Source organism: Eptatretus burgeri, chromosome 17 (assembly GCF_056783735.1).
Source record: "Eptatretus burgeri isolate ZD-2024b chromosome 17, Ebu_testis_v1, whole genome shotgun sequence".
NCBI classification, from domain to species: Eukaryota; Metazoa; Chordata; class Myxini; order Myxiniformes; family Myxinidae; genus Eptatretus; species Eptatretus burgeri.
Window position 1 is genome coordinate 42,974,151 of NC_140977.1, and position 18,802 is coordinate 42,992,952.

At 40.6% G+C, this 18,802-nt stretch overlaps 1 protein-coding gene across 6 annotated transcripts in view; it reads left to right on the forward strand.

Moving 5' to 3' along the window:
- Positions 1 to 18,802, forward strand: part of LOC147009905 (RB1-inducible coiled-coil protein 1-like) — a 118,826-nt gene that overhangs the window by 21,468 nt on the left and 78,556 nt on the right. For all 6 annotated transcript variants that reach the window (XM_085862415.1, XM_085862419.1, XM_085862420.1 and 3 more), the window contains 3 exons: positions 874 to 1,000; positions 6,705 to 6,872; positions 10,807 to 11,009. In XM_085862415.1, coding sequence (XP_085718541.1) covers positions 874 to 1,000; positions 6,705 to 6,872; positions 10,807 to 11,009 — 498 coding nt within the window. The remainder of the gene's footprint in view (positions 1 to 873; positions 1,001 to 6,704; positions 6,873 to 10,806; positions 11,010 to 18,802) is intronic.

Sequence of the window (18,802 nt, forward strand, 5' to 3'; positions counted from 1 at the left end):
GAGCAGGTAATTTGGAGAGGGGATTTAGGAGGAGAAGATAATGTAATGGGGAGAAAAGGGGCATATATATATATGGGTTATGTGTACTATTCTATACTATAAAAGGAGTAGTGCATGCGTGCGTGCGAGTTCCACCCATTGGTTGGGCAATTCAGCTGACTTCACCCCCAATTTCTGTACTACGGCCGCCATGTTGGTGCTCACTGCTATGTGACGTCAGATATTTTCGGAGCTGTAATATTCACAATCGCCATTCCCTCCCTGTAAGCTTTCCCTTCAATGTAAAATGAACAAAGCGACAGTTAAAAGGATTAAGAGCCAATAGGCATCACGAGTCTTGTGAAGATAGGCCTCAGCGATAGAGACAGTGTTCTGTTGTTTATACACCCCCCCCCCAAAAAAAATTACGATGCCATTCTCTCAAGCAGGGCTTTTACTGCAGAGGTTACGTGGGTCTTTGCTATTATTTCTGACTATTTTCTCTTAAAATTGTGAATTTGACAGCCAACCCTGACGGGTTTCCGTGAAGTCATCGATAGCATGGTAAGGGAGTGGAAGGCGTGAAATATTCCACTTTTTCGATATGGGAATGCCCATTTGCTTTTATGAGAGGGTGGAGTAAAGATGGAATAACTTTGGAATCTGCCTTAAAAATGCCACTTTACACGTTGAAGCTTGGGTTGGGGGGGGGGGGGGAGACATTTGATTAGTTGTCAGAATTTTACATGTAAGTTTACTCGGAGTAAAACTATAATTGTGCATGCGCGCGCGTCACGGAATGGGGGGTATGATGCAATCGCCCTGCGTGTAATCTGCTAGTGTTTGTTAAATAGTGATTGGCATTATGTTGCGCATTGTGTGATTTGTTCTCAGAGTAACAGAGCTGAAGCAGGCATTGCAGGAGCGACATGGAATCGCACCACAGCACCAAGTGCTTGTGGTAAACGGTGGGGAGTGCCTATCTGGCAACCGCCGGGTCTGCAGTTTCAATGCAGGCACGGTAGGTGCACCTTGTTTTTGCCTCTAATTGTTCTGCTTTTGATTGTTATGCTCTGCCACGCCCCTTTACACGTTTTTCACCCCGCTCCCTCATGTGTTTTGCTCTCCGCCCCCTTGCACATCTCTTGCTCCACCCTTTTCACCTTTCTACTCAACTGCATCCATCCTCTCGGCCTACGGGACCATATATTTATTTAGGGGGCTCTCTATTTATTACATATGCAAATATTGCGGAGTTTTTACACCCTCCACCCATTCACAAATGTGATTCCCTTCCCTCCTATGTCTTCCCAACTTTCTTTCCATTCTCTCCCCACCCCTGCAACATTCCCATCACCTTTCCTGTTTTTGATCCCACTCTTTCTTCTTTTCTTTTTCTCGATAATTTTCCCCCTCAAGTCAGTTCTTTACTCCCCCCCCCCCACCCATTCATGTGCAGAGACAAATCACCTCTTGCTGACTACATCTTCTATCTCTTCCTCCACCCCTCGATTCCTTTGATCCTATCCTATCTTTGAATCTACACATTCAATAAACCTGTACTAACCTGTTCCATGGTCGGGTTGTGAGTGATTAAACCGTCTCCCCCACCAAGTTTCTTGGTGAGGAGGGTGTATGATATGGACACCCAGCAGCATGAAGAAGAAAACCTGTCAAAGGGTGGATGAGCTCTTTGTGAGCCAATGGCCATCCATATCTAGTGCTCAACTGTGTCTGCAGACGTCCTCCTGCAGTTTGGTTATTTTTATTAGGAGGTTGGTGGCAGGATTTGCACTTCGGCCACCCTAAAACCCTTCATTCCACAAAACGTACTAAAAGCATTAAAAAATCTGAAAACCCACTCCGTGGGAGGACCTCCTGTGCAGCTGCCCTTCACAGGGAAGCTCACCAGATGCCAGGATGAGGGCAAAGCCTTCGAGACCCCCAATCTTTGATGATAGGAGGGAAACCATGGGGTAACCTTCCTGGGTCAGATTGCGGAAGTGTGCATTGGGGTGGTGTCGAGGTGTTGTCTACCAGACGGCGGTCTTCTTATGTTAACCTGAGGTGGTCCTTTTGGGTAGGTGCCTAAAATGTCCTATTCCGAAGAGAGGATGATCACCTGTCTCTGTTATCATCTGAGCTCAAGCGTTTGGACATCGGTATTGCAACACTCTCTGAGATTCGGAGACCGGATTGTGGCGAGACCATGGTGGGTGGTTACATCTACTATTGGTCTGGTCACTGATGGTTACCATGCCCAAGGAGTTGTTGCAGCTGTGTCCAATAAGCTGACTCCAATGATAATTGACTGATCAACGAGCGTATTATGAGACTAAGCATTCGTCACTCCTTGGGTGTCATTTCCCTGGTCTCTGTATATGCTCCGACTGAGGCGAGTGATCTCACGATGAAGGACTCATTCGATGCCACGCTCGAGTCTGTGGTTGATCAGGGCCCCAGGTGAGATACTCTTCAAGTCTTGGGGATTTCAATGCATCGACTGGAACTGATAGGGATGGTTATGAGACATGTGTTGGTCCCCATGGGTCTGGAACTGTGAACCTGAATAGCTTTGCAAGAAGTCATGGACTTTGGGTGGCTGGTTCATGGTTTCAGCACCCACAGGCTCAACGCTGAACTTGGTATTCCAACGCTGGTAGTGTGGCAAAGGAGATTGACCATGTGCTTGTTGATGGTCACTGAAGGATGTTCTGGAACTACAGGGTCTACCGGATTGCTCAGTTCCTCAACACTGACCACAGGCTTGTTGGAGCAACTCTGAAGTTGCAGCTTAAATCTCTGAGAATGGTACAATCCCAGCCTCGGCTCGATGTTGGCAAACTCAAGGATGAGAGGGTAGCTGAGGAGTTTGCGAACAGGCTGAGTGGACATTTGGGGGGTCTGGGTGCTTTTGGGGGGTCCTGAAGAGTTGTGGAGTGCCTTCAAGACCACCATCCTTGATGTTGCTGTTCGATGTCTTGGAACTCACCGTTGGGCGAAGAAGAACTTTGTCTCTCAAGGAACACTGTATAGCATTGACCAGAGTCACAGGACCAGTTTTAATGGCAGAGCTGAGGCATAAAACTGTATGTGCACCAAGGGTGGACAAGGAGGCCCATGTGCGAGGAATCTGTGAGTTAGTAGAGCATCACCTGTGTGAGACTCCGGTAGAATTCGCACATTGCTTTCCTCTAAGCCCGTCCATTGGTGTACTGCAGTGAGAGCAGACGGTGGTGGGCTCTTGACAGAAGTGTCCGAAGTGAAGGCCCGCCGGGCCTGTTACTTTGAGTGGCTGCATCACGCTGATCCACCAGCTGTCGAGTTGAATGTCAGGGGTGTAACAATACCTATTGCTGACCCTCCAATCAACTCATGGTCCACCTTCGCTTGTGGAAACACAGGCTGCGGTGAACAGGTTGAAATGGGGTAAAGCTCCTGGGATCTGTTGCATCCATGCTGAACATCTCAAGTCTGGTGGAAATGCTGCACTCACGTCGTTGCATGCAGTTTTGTGCTCTGCCTGGAACACAGGCATCATCCCAACTGACTGGAAGAGGTGCCTTGTTGTCCCTCTCTGGAAAGGGAAGGGTGACCACCAAGACTGCAACAACTACCAAGGGGTGACGCTGCTCTCAGTGCCGGGCAAGGTCTTTGCTCGGATAATTCTTGATAGGGTTCGCCACCATCTGCTTGAGCACTAGCGTCCAGAGCAGTCAGGCTTTACACCAAAGAGGCCAACGATTGACCATATCCTTGCTCTTCGGGTCCTCACCGAACTCAGACGAGAGTTTTGGCAGAGGCTGCTTGCCGCCTATGTTGATCTCTGTAAAGCGTTTGATTCAGTGAATCGGGATGCCCTCTGGAGAATTCTTTTGTTTTCGGGGGTGCCACCAAAACCGATCAATCTGATGTTTGAACTATACTCTGGTACTGAGAGTGCTTTGAGATGTGGTGGTATCATCTCTGACTTATTTCCAGTTTTTACTGGAGTTCTTCAGGGGTGTGGACTGGCCCCCACACTTTTCAGCACTTGTATGGACTGGACTCTTGGGAGGATATCGGAGAGGTCAAGCTGCGGTGCGTCGTTTAGGAATGTCAAGATGTTTGAGCTTGATTTCGCAGATGATGCAGTCATCTTTGCGGAAACTCTAAATATCCTTTTGGGGGCCCTTGTGGTGCTAAATGAGGAGTCGGAGCTGCTGGAATTACAGGTTTTCTGGGTCAAAACTAAGATCCAGGCTTTCAATGACATCTTGGATGCTGCTATCCTGTCTGTGCCTGTTTGTGGCAAGGATGTTGAGGTCACGGAGAGATTCACTTACCTTGGCCGTGATATTCATGCCTCTGCTGGCTGTGAGCCAGAGGTCAACAGATGTCTGGGTCAGGCCTGGGGAGTCGTGGATTCACTGGATCATGGGGTGTGGCGCTGCCGGTACCTGTGCGAGAGGATGAATGTCTGAGTCTTCAGGTCCTTGGTGCTTCCAGTCTTGCTCTCTGGATGTGAGACTTGGACTCTGACCAAGGATCTGAGATGGAGACTTAATTCCTTTCGTACCAGGTCCCTTCGGAAAATCCTTGGCGATCGCTGGTCGGACTTTGTGTCCAACAAGTAGTTGCTGAGAGAGACTCAGATGAGATTTTTTACCTGCATAGTCCGTGAGAATCAGCTGCGGCTGTGTGGACATGTGGCTTGTTTTCCTGATGCTGATCCTGCTCACAACATTCTCTCAGCGAGGGAGCCTCGTGAGTGGAGGAAGGCAATGGGCCGACCACGTGCCTCGTAGTTGCAGCAAGTTCATCAGCATCTCAAGGAGATGGGGATGGGTCAGGCATTTGCCTGGGGGATGTCCAGATGGAGGCCCCTGGAGTACCGGTGGAAAGTGGAAGCAACGACGCGCTGCTCCGGCACAAGCTCCCAAACCTGACCTATCTTCTGGGTCTCACTATCTGCCATGATCTTTCCTGGGAACACCACATTTCCAAACTGGCCTCCAAAGCCAGTCGCCGACTGGGCATCCTCCGTCGTGCAAAGTCCTTCCTCAGCCCACCTGAGCTCCTGACCATATCCAAAGCTTTCGTCTGCTGCCTGATAGAGTACTGCTCTTCCCTCTGGGCTGGTACTCCTGACTCAGCTTTCTTGGCTTCACGCTGTAGAAACCAAGGCATTTCGGACCATTGGTGTCTCCTGCGATGAGGCTGAGTCTTCGGGCCTCTCACTCTCTCTCATCACAGGCAGTTCGGTGGTCTTTCTGTCTTCTACCATCTCCTCCCCCCCCCCCGCTCTGTCTGTGATATGCCACCCCCCCCATATTTCCGCAGGGCGCTCAAGTCCGCCAGCAACCCCCTTCTGGTAAAACTACCAAAATCACGAATCACTGCTCACCTTCACTCTTTCATTCCTCTTTTTTTCCTGCCTTTGAAATAAACTCCCTCACTTTTTTCAATCCCACGAGTCTGGTGTTGGCGCAGTGGTTAGGGCAGCGGCTTGGGAGCCAAAAGGTCCTGAGTTCAAGCCCTGTTGGGCCACTGAATTAATACACCAGGGGGTTGACTCAGCCTGTCATCCTTCCGAGGTCAGCGAAATGAGTACCAGTGTACTGGGCCGGTGTATACCCCAGTTAAAATAGGTGTACCATATCCCTGTGTTGTAAGAGGCGACCAGGGTTGCGTCAGGAAGGGCATCCGGCATAAAACATGTGCCAAATCACTATGCGGATCATACGGATGATCCGCTGTGGCGACCCCGAACGGGAGCAGCCGAAAGAAGAAGAAGACTTTATTCAATCCCACTCTTCCCTCCAGGTCTTCAAAACAGCCTTTCACCATCACCTATTATCATCCCCCATCCAAATCCTCGATCTTTTCTACCCCTGATAATCCACCCCAAACCCACCTCCTTCAAATTCCCTACTTTCCTTCCTGAAAGTCCCTGTAGTGTCCATCTTGTATGCCCCGTGTTCCCCGCCCCATCCCTCTCCCTTCCCCAAGTCTCCTAATGTCTCTGTTCCCCACTGTTTTGTCCTTCCCTCTCCCGCCCCTCTTATATCATGCCCCCCCCTTGTTGTGTGTTGTGTGTTAGCTCTCATATGAGCCTTGACAATGTATACAAAAATAAAATAAAAGGCGAAAATACGGAAATTTCGTAATTCTCGTTTTTTTTGTTGTTTTTTTTTCGAACAAATTTTCTTAAAACATGAATTTTTTCATAAAAATTGCTGTCTACCACATGGAGGGCTATTAGCTACATAACACGAGTCATCAATTTAAACTGGAATATGTACCGCGCATCTGTGGCTCCCAATTTGAAAAAACCCAGCTTGGCTCTTTTGGGTTTTTTTTCCCCAGACGGTATAAAATATAGCAATGTCTATGTCTGTTTCTCATGGAATAAAAATCGGCTTTGCCAACCTCCACCAAATTTTGCATTCCTGATTGGGGTAGCCAAGGTTAGGTCATTGGTATTAAATACCCCCCCCCCCCCCCCGCTTGCTGTGAGTGTAGGAGAGACGACTTGCAAATATTTTTTCTTAAACATGTAGAGTAGTGCAAGTGGTTTAACCACTGACCGCTGGTAAAGAGAGGGGATATATTGCAGGTGGGGAAACGATGCCAATTCTGAAAACAAATCCCCTCGCTCCTAAAGGGAGCGGATATAACTGATTTAATTGAAATGTGTTCTTTCTTTCCCTTTTAATTTCTCTTTTTTCTCCCCTTTTATGTAGGACACCAACCCTATCTTCTTGTTCAGCAAGGAGCTGATCGTGTTGGATCGGCCTCCACTGGCTTGCATCCCACCACGACCTCAATCTGACCTACCCTCCCGTGCCCAAGACTCTGTTTTGCTTCCTGCCGTTTTCCCTACAGTTGCCCTGCGGACCCAGCTCGCTCTGGTACCATCGCTCACCATCCATCCAATGTTGTGTTTCATCCTACAAAGCATCATTCACTTTGTAATACCGTTTAGTCTTTGCAGTGTGTTCATTAGTCCGTGGCATCATCAGCAATGGGTGGGAGATGTAGCATCACAGGAGCCTCACCGATAATTTTTTGTTGTCATAGTGGATGCAGAATCTTTCCTATTTTGGAAAGACAGTTGGTCTTATGTAACCAGTTGTGTTTATATTAATTACTCGTAGGGTGCCCGCACCTTGTACAGAAATAATTTAGAGTTTAGAAAAAGAGAGCCAGATACAATATACAATTACAATTAATTCATCACTTGTAATTTAGCAGGCAATGCTGTAATCATAATGTAACAATTAATATAATATATACAATATTTAATATAAAATAGCAGGTAAAACGGGCAATAATACGATACAATAATGCAATTCAGTACTACACAATAATGACTACTACATTTCCTCTGAATCAACAACATTTTGAGTCTGGTTGTTGATGCCAGAATATTGTGAGCTTGGCAATATAGAAAAGAAGATGATTTGTGGTACTTGACACAACCAAGATGATGCTTGGCAACCACTGGGTGGTACTAAACTCAGCAAAAATAAAAACTTGACACTCATTATTTGTCAAATAGTGTTTAGAAACTTTTCTTGAAAGAGTTCTAGTTGTGATTATGGTTAAAGGCATTGTCGAGGGCATTACTTCACACATTGCTTCTACTGGTCGGGCCTAGGTAGCACGTAACAGAGCACTGCACGCTAAAATCACATTTCCACGTGACACAAGTCACGTGGCCTATTGATACACCTGCAATTGATCTCAAGGTAGCAGAGGAGAGTATCATCTCAGAAAAACAAGGTTTTATGGTTAATTATTCGTTAATTTGCAATGCCACGACTGTCAAACATTCAGCGTGAACGTGCCATTGGCATGCTGAATACGGGAACATCCGTCACTGACATTGCGAGGGTTATGGGATGCAGTCGACAGACCATCCATAACCTCCAGACATGTCTCCATCAAACTGGCACCACAGCTGACCGCCCCCGTCCTGGTCGACCACGTGTTACATCACGCGCAGAAGACCGACAGATTGTTTTACGTCATTTGCGTAATCGGTTTGTCACTGCCACATCCACTGGGAATGAATTGTTTGGAGGTCGAGTGACTGCCCAAACCATTCGAAATCGCCTGCGCTCTGCTCGTCTTCATGCACGGCGGCCATATTGTGGACCAATTCTAACCGTTTCCATTGACACCAATGTCTTCTTTGGGCACGACGGCACCTGAGATGGACCCAGCGAGATTGGAATAGGGTTGTGTTTAGTGACGAATCAAGGTTCACACTAACTTTTGCTGATGGAAGGGTTAGAGTGTGGAGAAGACGAGGAGAACGCAATGCCCAGTGTTGCGTACAGGAAGTGGATCGCTTTGGGGGTGGTAGCGTTATGGTTTGGGGTGGTATCAACGGTCATGCTCGATCCCGACTCATTGTCATCCAGGGAAACCTTAATGCGGCAGCATACAGGGATCAGGTGCTCGTTCCAGAGCTTTTACCATTCATGGCAGCTCATGGCCCAGGTCTGACTTTCCAACAGGATAACACCAGACCTCATACGGCCAATTTAACAACAAATCTCCTCAGGGACGCTGGCATCAATGTCATGGAGTGGCCCTCAAGATCGCCTGACCTCAACCCCATAGAGCATGTGTGGGATGTGTTAGGCAGGCGGCTCCATCAATTAAGGAACCCTCCACAGAACTTGCAGGAGCTTGGTGCCATGTTGGTACAAATATGGCGGCGCATTCCCCAAGCTGTGTTCAGACGCATCATCCAATCCATGAGATGTTGTATCGCAGTTGTGAACGCCCATGGAGGACACACCCGATATTGACATGATTTCATTAAGTTGTGACTCACAGTTTTTGATCATGGACATTGTTGTCGCATTTCCGGTGGAACCGATTCCATGACAAACATGATCTGTATGCTATAGCATCTTTTAATGACAAGAGAATGGAATACAATCGTTATTTCAAACCTCTTTTCCAAAGTGTTCAAATTATTGACTTTGAAACGAGTGTAAAGTTTTTATTTTTGTTGAGTTTATATGATACACATTTACACAGAGAGATTTGGGGTCTTCTCCCACCCTGAACCCCCAACCCTGTAGGTTTAAAAAATGTTTTCTTGCATCTCCATTTACCAAAATGATTCCAACAGTATGCAATATATGATGAGGTTACTCCTGGTGGGACCAATTTTATCGATAGACAGGCAGAGACAGACAGACAGACAGAAAATATAACTTTAATATATGTAGATACTGTACATGGAAACATCAGCACAGGACACCATTTGGCTCATCGCACCTGTGCCATATTCCTAACCAATCACCCCAACCTCATGGAAGTTGTGCTAATTATGTAGCTGACTCCAAGCAGTGTGTTTGGCCAGGCCACTGCCACTTAATGGTTCACTGTTTCAAAAGGTATGTGCGATCTTTCACGTCCAAATTTAAATGCAGATGGGACAGGTACATGCTATGAGATGCAGCTGCATGGCTTCTTCCGGCACTGATCCATCACATGCCTAATAGGAATCTAACCAAAACGAAGACAGCTCATCATCAAGTACACAACCCACTGAACGATCTAAGTTTATATCTCACACAAATGATTGCTTTTCAATTTCCGTATCTTAAGTGTGAATCTTCCTGAAAGTATATCAAAATGTTTTTGCTACTATTCCTTTTGACTGCATGAAATTATTTTTCAATTGCATGACAATTCTTGATGATGTGGTGAGTATTATGAGCAAGGCATCCAGATTTAAAGACCTCTCGCCTTGCATTTTGACGCTGCACAACAGCTCTGAGATCGCTCTGGCTCCGACTAAACTTACCATCGAAAGACACTGGCGAGAGATGGAAATGCACTGTGTGCCATAGCCCAGAGCACATCATGTGACCTTCTTAAATATACACACAAGGAACTTTGGTGCAGGAGGAGGCCACTTGGCCCATCATACCTGTGCTGTACCAACCCGTCTCCATCACCCATCCACACACAAGCTACACACAAGTTCTGCCAATGTCCCCATACCCCTATATCTCCAATGTATCTCGGTACATAGCTATTTCCAATTTATACTTATCCACCTCCTCTGCTGTCACTACCTTTCCAAGGAGACCATTCCATGCATAAACTACTCTGTGACTGAAAGACCCCTGCCTTAAAAAAAGCATTCCTAACTCTCATCATCTTTATTTTCAAATTGAGTAGATTCCAACACGGTGCTCACCATGCATGTTTCTCCAATTAATTGGTCAACCATCTTTTGGGTAAATTTTCAGCTCGTGACCGAATATTTGAAGCGATATGATGAGAAGTTGAAAATATTGAGCAGACTTATTCGAAGTTAGATTTTTGCTTAATTTCGATCAATTTGGCAGAGTCTGCACAATCGCCCGGAGACGTACTCCCATCTCTCTCTCTTATCGAGTGCAGCCTGTGGATGCTGGTTGCATCATTGGTTGGGACGTGGCTATGCCGCTGATGCAGTGTCCCCCTTACCAGTACACTGGTGCTCATTTTGCCAACCTCGGAAGGATGACAGGCTGAGTCATCCTCCTGGTGTATTTTTAATTCAGCGACCAACGGGGCTTGAACTCAGGACCCTAGGATCCCAAGCCGCCACCCCAACCACTAAGCCAACACCAGGCTTGACGTACTCCCATAAAATATACCATGACGTTTTAATTCAGCATCATTATAGATGAGATGGGAGAATAAGTTTTGCAAAAGGCATGCTCCATGATTTTTCTCTTGTTGTAACCAGTTTTTGTACACTCGTTTTCTGAACCTCGCCCCTTTCCCCCAACCACCCTCTTCTCCCCCAACTCCACCGTCCCCCAGGAGCTGCAGGAGGCTGGAGCCGAGCTCGCTGATGCCTGTGAAACGCTCGTGTTGGAGCAGCACTTGATGCAGCAGGGTTGGGCTGCCATGGTGGCTAACCTGGAGGATTGTGCAAGAGCACAGACAGAGCATCTTCAGGCCTTCACTCGCACCCTCATGGCCTTTCGGCAGCGACAGCCTCCACCCCAGCACACACTTACTGAGTGGGTGATCCTTTTTTATCTGCACTGATAAACTCAAACACTTTTGGTGAGGTTTATGTCTCCGTAACCAATTATCCTCAAATAGAACTTGGTAATCCAGGCTGCTTTACAAGACTGCTTCGCTAGAAAATCTCGCCATTCCTTCCTTTCCATCAGACTTCAGTAATCATCGCTTTCCATCGAGAATACGTTCTTGGAAAGTGCGACGTAAAGCGAATTATTCGGGTTACGTTCCTGGGGATTGCTTCAGTCAATATTTTCACTGCGAAATACACAATTATAAGGTAAAGTAAATATTTAAATAAGAAAGCACAGGACAGGTACATAAAAAATAAATAAATTGATTTTGATGTTATAATACTTTTGTTTTTTCTTTTTTTAATGCATGGTCAAGGCTCGTGGAAGAGCTTGGACATGGAACAGATCAAGACAACATAACAAAGGGAACAGCAGGATAAAGCCAATAGCAGGGTGAATGGAGAATGTAGATGGAGACAGACAAACAAGGGATACTGTTAACGATGAGGGGTAAGGGAGAAAGGAAGGGGTGGACAAAATGGAAACATAAACAAAATTTTGGGAGGGTGGGGGTGGTTTAACGGGTGTAGAAAAGATCATGGTTTTGGATGGGAGATGACTTGAGATGGTGGTGAACAGCTATCTTGAAGACCTGGAGGGAAGAATGGGATTGAAGAGAAAATGCATGTTGGTTCCACAGGTGGGGAAAAAAAAAGAGGACCAAATGAGGAGGTGAGCAGTGGTTCTGGATTTAGGCAGTTTCACGAGGAAGGGGTGTTGCTGGTGGATCGCGTGCATCCTGCAGATACTTGGGGGAAACAGAGCACAGAGAGGGCAAAGGGTGCAAGACCAGAAATGAGTTTGAAGAAGACTGAGAGACCACCGACCTGTCAACGATGGTGAAATGGTAGGCCCAAAGACTCAGCTTCATCGCGAGAGATTCCAATGATCTTGAAAGCCTTTGTTTCCACGGAGGTACGCTGAGTAAGATGTGAGGCAGGGGAGCCAGCCAAGAGGGGAGAGCAGTACTCCAAGCTGTGGATGAAAGCCTCGTCAGTGGATAGGAGCTCAGGTGTGCCAAGGAAGGACTTCCACGACAGAGGCTGCCCAGTGGATTCCATGATCTCCAACCTATCTCTTTTCTTTCTTTTTCCACTGTTCTCTTCCAGGTTGGTCCTGGACGTCCCACTTTCCTTCTTCCTTCAAGCTTCCATAACAATGCTGTCCTACAGTTGTTATCATCTTTCATTCTCAGCACATGTCCGATCCATTTCCATCTTATGTTTACTTCATCATTGATCTTCATTACTTTGGTTCTTTTGAGTATTGGCCATCTGATTTTCAATATCCTATGCAGACATATGAACATAAGTAGGGTAAGAATACTGATTCTGGCTCACTTTTCCCCATGTAAATGAATGGGGGATTTTCAGCGATTCCCTTTTTTTTCCCTAAAAATAAACCCCCTTTTTATCCCAAGGTATATTTATTTGTCTCCCCTTTTAACTTGGAGGTTGAACCTCATTGAATTGAACACCTGGGGGTTGAACAGCTCACTCATTGAACCTATAAAGATTTGTTCATTCTCAAATTCCTTCAATAGTTTAATTTTCTTTGCACAATAATCCCCATCTAAAATATTGACAAACAAAACATTTGAATCTTTATATTTTTGAAGATACCCCTTTTGTGCCATTACGAAATGATAAACTTCTCTCAATGCTCTCATCTGGCCACCTCCTGAGCCACATATCATTTTGAGATTATAGTAAATTGTTTTTTCATTGTTCAATTGATAACCATCAAAGTTTTCAGTCCATTCAAGGATATTCATTTTTTTTCTTTACATCCTCTAACTTACTAGTTTTTAAATTAATTCGCTTATTTGTTTTATTTACCTTTGTTTTAGTTATTTTTTCAATAAGACTTATTTGATATTTTTCACATTCATTATGTTTTCCATTTATATACCAAGACTGAGATTTTCTCCACTCTTTAGTTTGATTAATACTTGGTTTAACCATTTATATATTGTGAAAAAACCAAGTGTAGCCCTTAAAAACCCTAACCCATCTTCCCATCGTTAAAACACAATCTATTCTATTCACTCTATCATACAATATCCATATGGAACACAATCTATTCCATTATCTAAAATAAATCTCTTATCATCAAAGGCTCCTAATGCCTTTTTATTTACTTCTTCACTATATATATGTTATGTTTATAACTTCTTATTGTATTCATTTTCCTATATTCTTCTTTCTTATTCATCAAACAATTATAATAATTTCTAAAAGTTATTGATTTCTTTATTACATATTTCTTTATTCCCTTTAACCTCTTATCAATCTGTTCACCATACTTATAAGCATATGCCTTTGCTCTCAATCCAATAAACTCACTCATTACTTTTCCACCCAACTCATCCTTAAACTTACCAATAACCTTTTCATTCTTTTTGGAAAATAACTCACTCTTCTTGCTGAAATTACTTGTATCATATACTCCAATATTTTTCTTCATATCTTCATAAACATCATCAGTTTTTATATCTAGGATAAAACTATCAGTGTCCATATACAACAATGAAACATTTTCACCATACTCTTTCTTTAAGTCATTATACAAATAATCATACATCAATATCTTTGATAAATCAAGAACTGCTGTTCCAATATAAATTGGTTTATCCATTACAATACTTTCCTTTTTCATATGAATTGCAGAAAAGTTCTCTGAAAAACCTCTTCTCTCTCAAAACTTGGTTTATTTATCAATCTCAAGCTTCTTTCCAAGATGTTGCGAATCTAATGTTTTGCCTGTTTCTAACATTTTCCATAGTCTTTCCAAATACAGCATTATTCATTAATTTATAAAAGTCCCCTTCAAATTTTACTTTTGTATTTGCTCTCATATCTGTATTGAATTGAATATACTTTTTCACCCAAGGACTTTGTTTAAATTTTAAAACTCTATGAATTTTAGCTACTCTCAATCCTTCTCTCAAAAACTGTTTTAAGCTTCTCTGATGTAAAACATATCCCTCTTTATCATAGAATGTTGTTAATAACTTTTCTGTTGATTTGCCTTTAATATTAAAACTTTTATGATAATCACTGAACCATTCTTTCTTTGGGGTTTCTTTCTCACATGCAAAAGGAAGGTCTTTATGCTTATTATGAAGAACACTCGGTACCTCAAATCAACTTCAAAATAATAACCTTCTTCTTCGTCATTCAATTCCTCTTGAGAAGAAATAACAATATTCATTAAAGCCTTTTCATAATCCTTTTCTTCCACCCACTCTAATTTACCATAAGGTAGAGATTGAGACATTGCCCATCCATACAAATTATTAGCATCAAAATACATCAAATAATTACTATCTTTTTCACTATCATAATTTGGGAGATATTTATTATTTGCTTTCGCATATCTTTTTGAACATACTTGTGATATTCCACCTCTCTTGGACTTCTCAATCATCAAAAGCATATCAACATCACTGATTAAATCTATATCTTGTTTTGTCATTTTCAACATTGCACTCCAAGCTAAACCAGGAGCTGTGAAATAGTGGGCAGGGACTAATCCATACCAATTATTATTATGACAGAGTGTTCTAAAAGCCTCAAACACATCAGCTAACAATAAAACATCTGTTTTTAGATATAAATCATGATATTCTCCAAGGTTCTTTATCTTAAATATTTTCCATATTTCTTGTGCGTGTTTATATTCCTTATCACTTATCTCTTTCTCATAAAGGTTATTATAGAAACTTTCTTTTGTAGGAAGTTGTGTTTCTTTAAATCTCATAAATGAAACGATATAATCATAAGGATAAATTCCCTTACTTGTAAGAATTTTCTCTTTACTTTGAATTTCATTCCTTGTTTGAATTTCCTCTCGTAAGAATTCCTTCTTTAATCAGAATTTCATCTTTAATCTGAATTTCCTCTTTAGTTCGAATTTTCTTTATAATTAGAATTTCATCTTCAGTTAGAATTTCTTCATTAATTAGAGTTTCCTCTTTACTTTGAATTCTCTCTTTAATCTGAATTTCCTCTTTAGTGAGAATTTCCTCTTTTGGAAAGAATGAATTAAGATTTGGAAAAGAGTCCGTGGAGCTTAGATTTGATGCGAGGTAGGCTAGTGGTGTTCCCATAAACTTGTAAGAATCTAGAAACCTAATAATGAGTTAAAGGTTTTGTGAATATCATTTTTGAAAATGAAATATACTTTTGACTTGTGTTTGTTATGGCAGAAATATTCCCTGGTGTTTTTGAAAGTTCATTTATAAATAGATGTGTATCATAGTTGGCGCTGTTGTGAAGAAAGACTGGAATAAAAGAAGGTAATTTATAATTAAGATTACAACAGGAATGAGCGGGACCTCTATATTTACCAGTAAGATGACAATGGTCTCTAACTTTAGACTCCTTAATTTCCCCCTCACAAATATGACAGATATTGTTCATTCTAAATTCTAATTTTTCTTCTTTGGTTAATTTCATCGGTTCATTTGTTTCTTTCATGAATTTAGTGAGTCTTATACAATCCTTTTCTAATCGTTTTACAAACTCTTGTGAAGCATTTTTTCCACGATAATGTTCAAGTTTGTTATACTTTTCTCCAACAGATGATTTGATATAATAACAGAAACCACAAGGAATATGTTTTTGATATTTATTTGTATATGGTTCTTTTGGATTAGGAGAAGCAGTATTTATCCTTTTAAGGATACATTCAAAATCAGCGTATATCACAAATGGGTGCATGATAGATTTATTATAATCTTCAAAAGAAATCTTTTCACCAGGTTTAGGCATTGTAATTACAGCTGATTTATGATTACTACAATATTTTGAATGTTGTTCTAATCGTTCTTTTGTATGAAATGAATTAAGACATCGCTTACAAGGATATATTTTGTTTGCTGTTCTGAATACCTGAGAAGAGATTAATCTTGATAAATTATTGATGTATGTGTAATGTGAATTCTTTCCAACACTAAAATATAAAAGGTCAATGTGTGTTTCTTCATTTTTATAGTTGTTTGAAATTTTTAATATTTGAACTTTGTTTGTATCCGTTAATCCATATACATTAATAGAAAGATTATTCTTTTTCTCAAATTTAGGAATATCTGTTAGTGGCATTGGGAATTTAAAATCTTTAATGTCCAAGGTATTCTCATATTTCATATATTGTTTTACTCTTTCTGAATTACATTTTGGTGGATGAAAGTGAGCAAGAACAGACCAGAGAAAACATTTATTATCATTGTTCTTAATATTAACAACTGCCTTCTTTAGTTTTATTTCTTTTGGTAATTCAATGTAAGAAGAAGCTTTAAGAGAGTTTGATTTTAGAATGTGTATATCTAAAAAGATGATTTTTTTAATATTGAATCCACTTCCTACCACTGTATTATCAACATCCTCCTCTTGTCTTGATAGTTCTTCATAAACCCCACTATTCAAAAAATCTTGAAATGATGTTATAAAATGAAGACCTGTTCTCATATAAGGAGTATGTTCTTCATCTTGTCTTTTCATATTCATTTTCACTCCCATATAAAACTTTAAAGTTTTCATTTCTTTTAATGTCTTTTTAATAAATTTTTCAACATCGGGTTTCACTATTTCAATTGATTCAGCTATTGATGATGGACCGGGTTCTCCAAATTGAAAAATCCTTATTTTTATATGCCCTTTAAATGCCCCATCAGTGTTTTAAATATAATAGTCTCCCTTTACTTTAAACTCATTTTTCTTGTGTTTTTGTGATTGAAGATGTTTATTATAATTACTCTTCAAAACATCCTTTGAACAGATATCACAATGTTTTCTTTCCAACTCAAGAGGAGATATTTGATGAAATAGATTAAATGTGTGTTTGTTGGTTCGGAGGTGTTTTCTATAATGTTTATATTCGTGATTACAAACATCGCAGTACGTTGTATTCACCATATTTATAGAATAAAACTTTGCTTAAACTAAAATTTTCTTGATGAAAATTTCGTTTAATTTATAGGTGAATCTGTGCTTAAAAACATTTTATCCTCCAACTTTTTCACTTAATAAATACAATGTTTCAAGACACAAAAGACAAGTTTCAATCAATCTCTTCATCTGTTAAAGATACTGAGAAATATGTCAAGGATGTAAAATTGAACAAAGATAAATATAACAACTATTGGATAAAAACTATTATGGTAAATAATATGAGTTCTTCAATTTCCTTCAGTGGAAGGGCTTTCAGTATACCTGGAAGAACATCAATTAAAGTATCTCTAACAAAAGTTTCTCCTCTCCTTCTGGTAATATATTCAAAACTAGAAAAAGCAATGAAACAAGAAAAAGTATCAAAGAACAAAAACCTTATGGATGAAGCTTTAGAAAGAAAAGATAAGACCATCTGTAATATGCAAGGAGAAATTTGTATTTTTTTCAACAACCCTAAAGATGTAAATCCTGATGAAATAAAGGATGTTAATATATCAGGTGAAATGACATTTCGTTCAATAGTAGTTAACGATAATTTTAAAATTACCTTTAATATAAAAAATGTTGTCGTTGAATCTGATAATGAAAAAAAGTATATCGATATCGATGGTAATATACAACTGAAAGTATAGATGAATTTCAGTTTAAGTAAAGTTTTACTTTATAAATATGCTAGACTTTCCTGATTCTCCATATGACAAATTTGAGAATTGTCCTGCGTGTGAAAGACGGGGATTAAACAGAGTCAAAAGCCTATAAACAATGTATATTCTGTGATTATCTTCTAATTAATGATAATAAAAAATATAAAAAGGAAAATAATTCTTTTAGATTTACACCAAAAATGAATTACTTTACAAGATTGATTAGAGAAATGAATGTAAAGTATGAGGGTGATAACACACCTTTCCTTACAAGGGAATAAACTGAACGTATAAGAGAAATGTTCAAAGGATTGTTGTTATATATTATTCATGGATGTAATTTTCAGGGAAATATCAACACAAGATATTGTATAAATAAAATAATGGATTATCTTGAAATTAAACCTGAACTTAGGATAAAATATAGTTTCTAAAAAAGCCAATAATAAATTAAATAACTTGTTTTCTAAATATATAAATGAATGATTTTTTACCTATTTGGGAAAATAAGATAAAATTTAACAACCATAAAAATCTCCCAAATTCATTAAGATGTCTCATAGTTGGTTCAAGTGGATGTGGAAAAACCTGCTTACTTTTAAAAATGCTCCTCACTCCCAACTTTTTAGATTATGATAATTTAATAATTTTCACAAAGTCGAGTTTTCAACCAGAGTATCAACTACTCTCACAAGGTTTTAATGCTGGTCTTCAAAAAGAAGATATAATCGGTTTATTTAAACGTCAAAAAAACCAAAATGATTATAGCATTGAAGATATAATTCAACTATTTTGTGATACACAGAGATGTAAAAAGAAATCAAATCCTATAACTTGTATTCTTAGTGATAATACGGATGATATACCGTCTCCCCAAGATTTGGATAAATCAAAAAAGAACCTCGTTATCTTTGATGATTGTGTTAATGAGAGAAACCAAACGGTAATGGACAGCTACTACACAAGAGGGAGACATTCTTCTTGTAATTGTATTTATCTTAGTCAATCGTACTTTCAACTTGCTCGTCGTTCCATCAGAAACAATGCTAATACTTTTATTTTATTCAAGTTAAATTCAATAGATATCAATAATTTTTGGAGAGATAATTGTTCTACA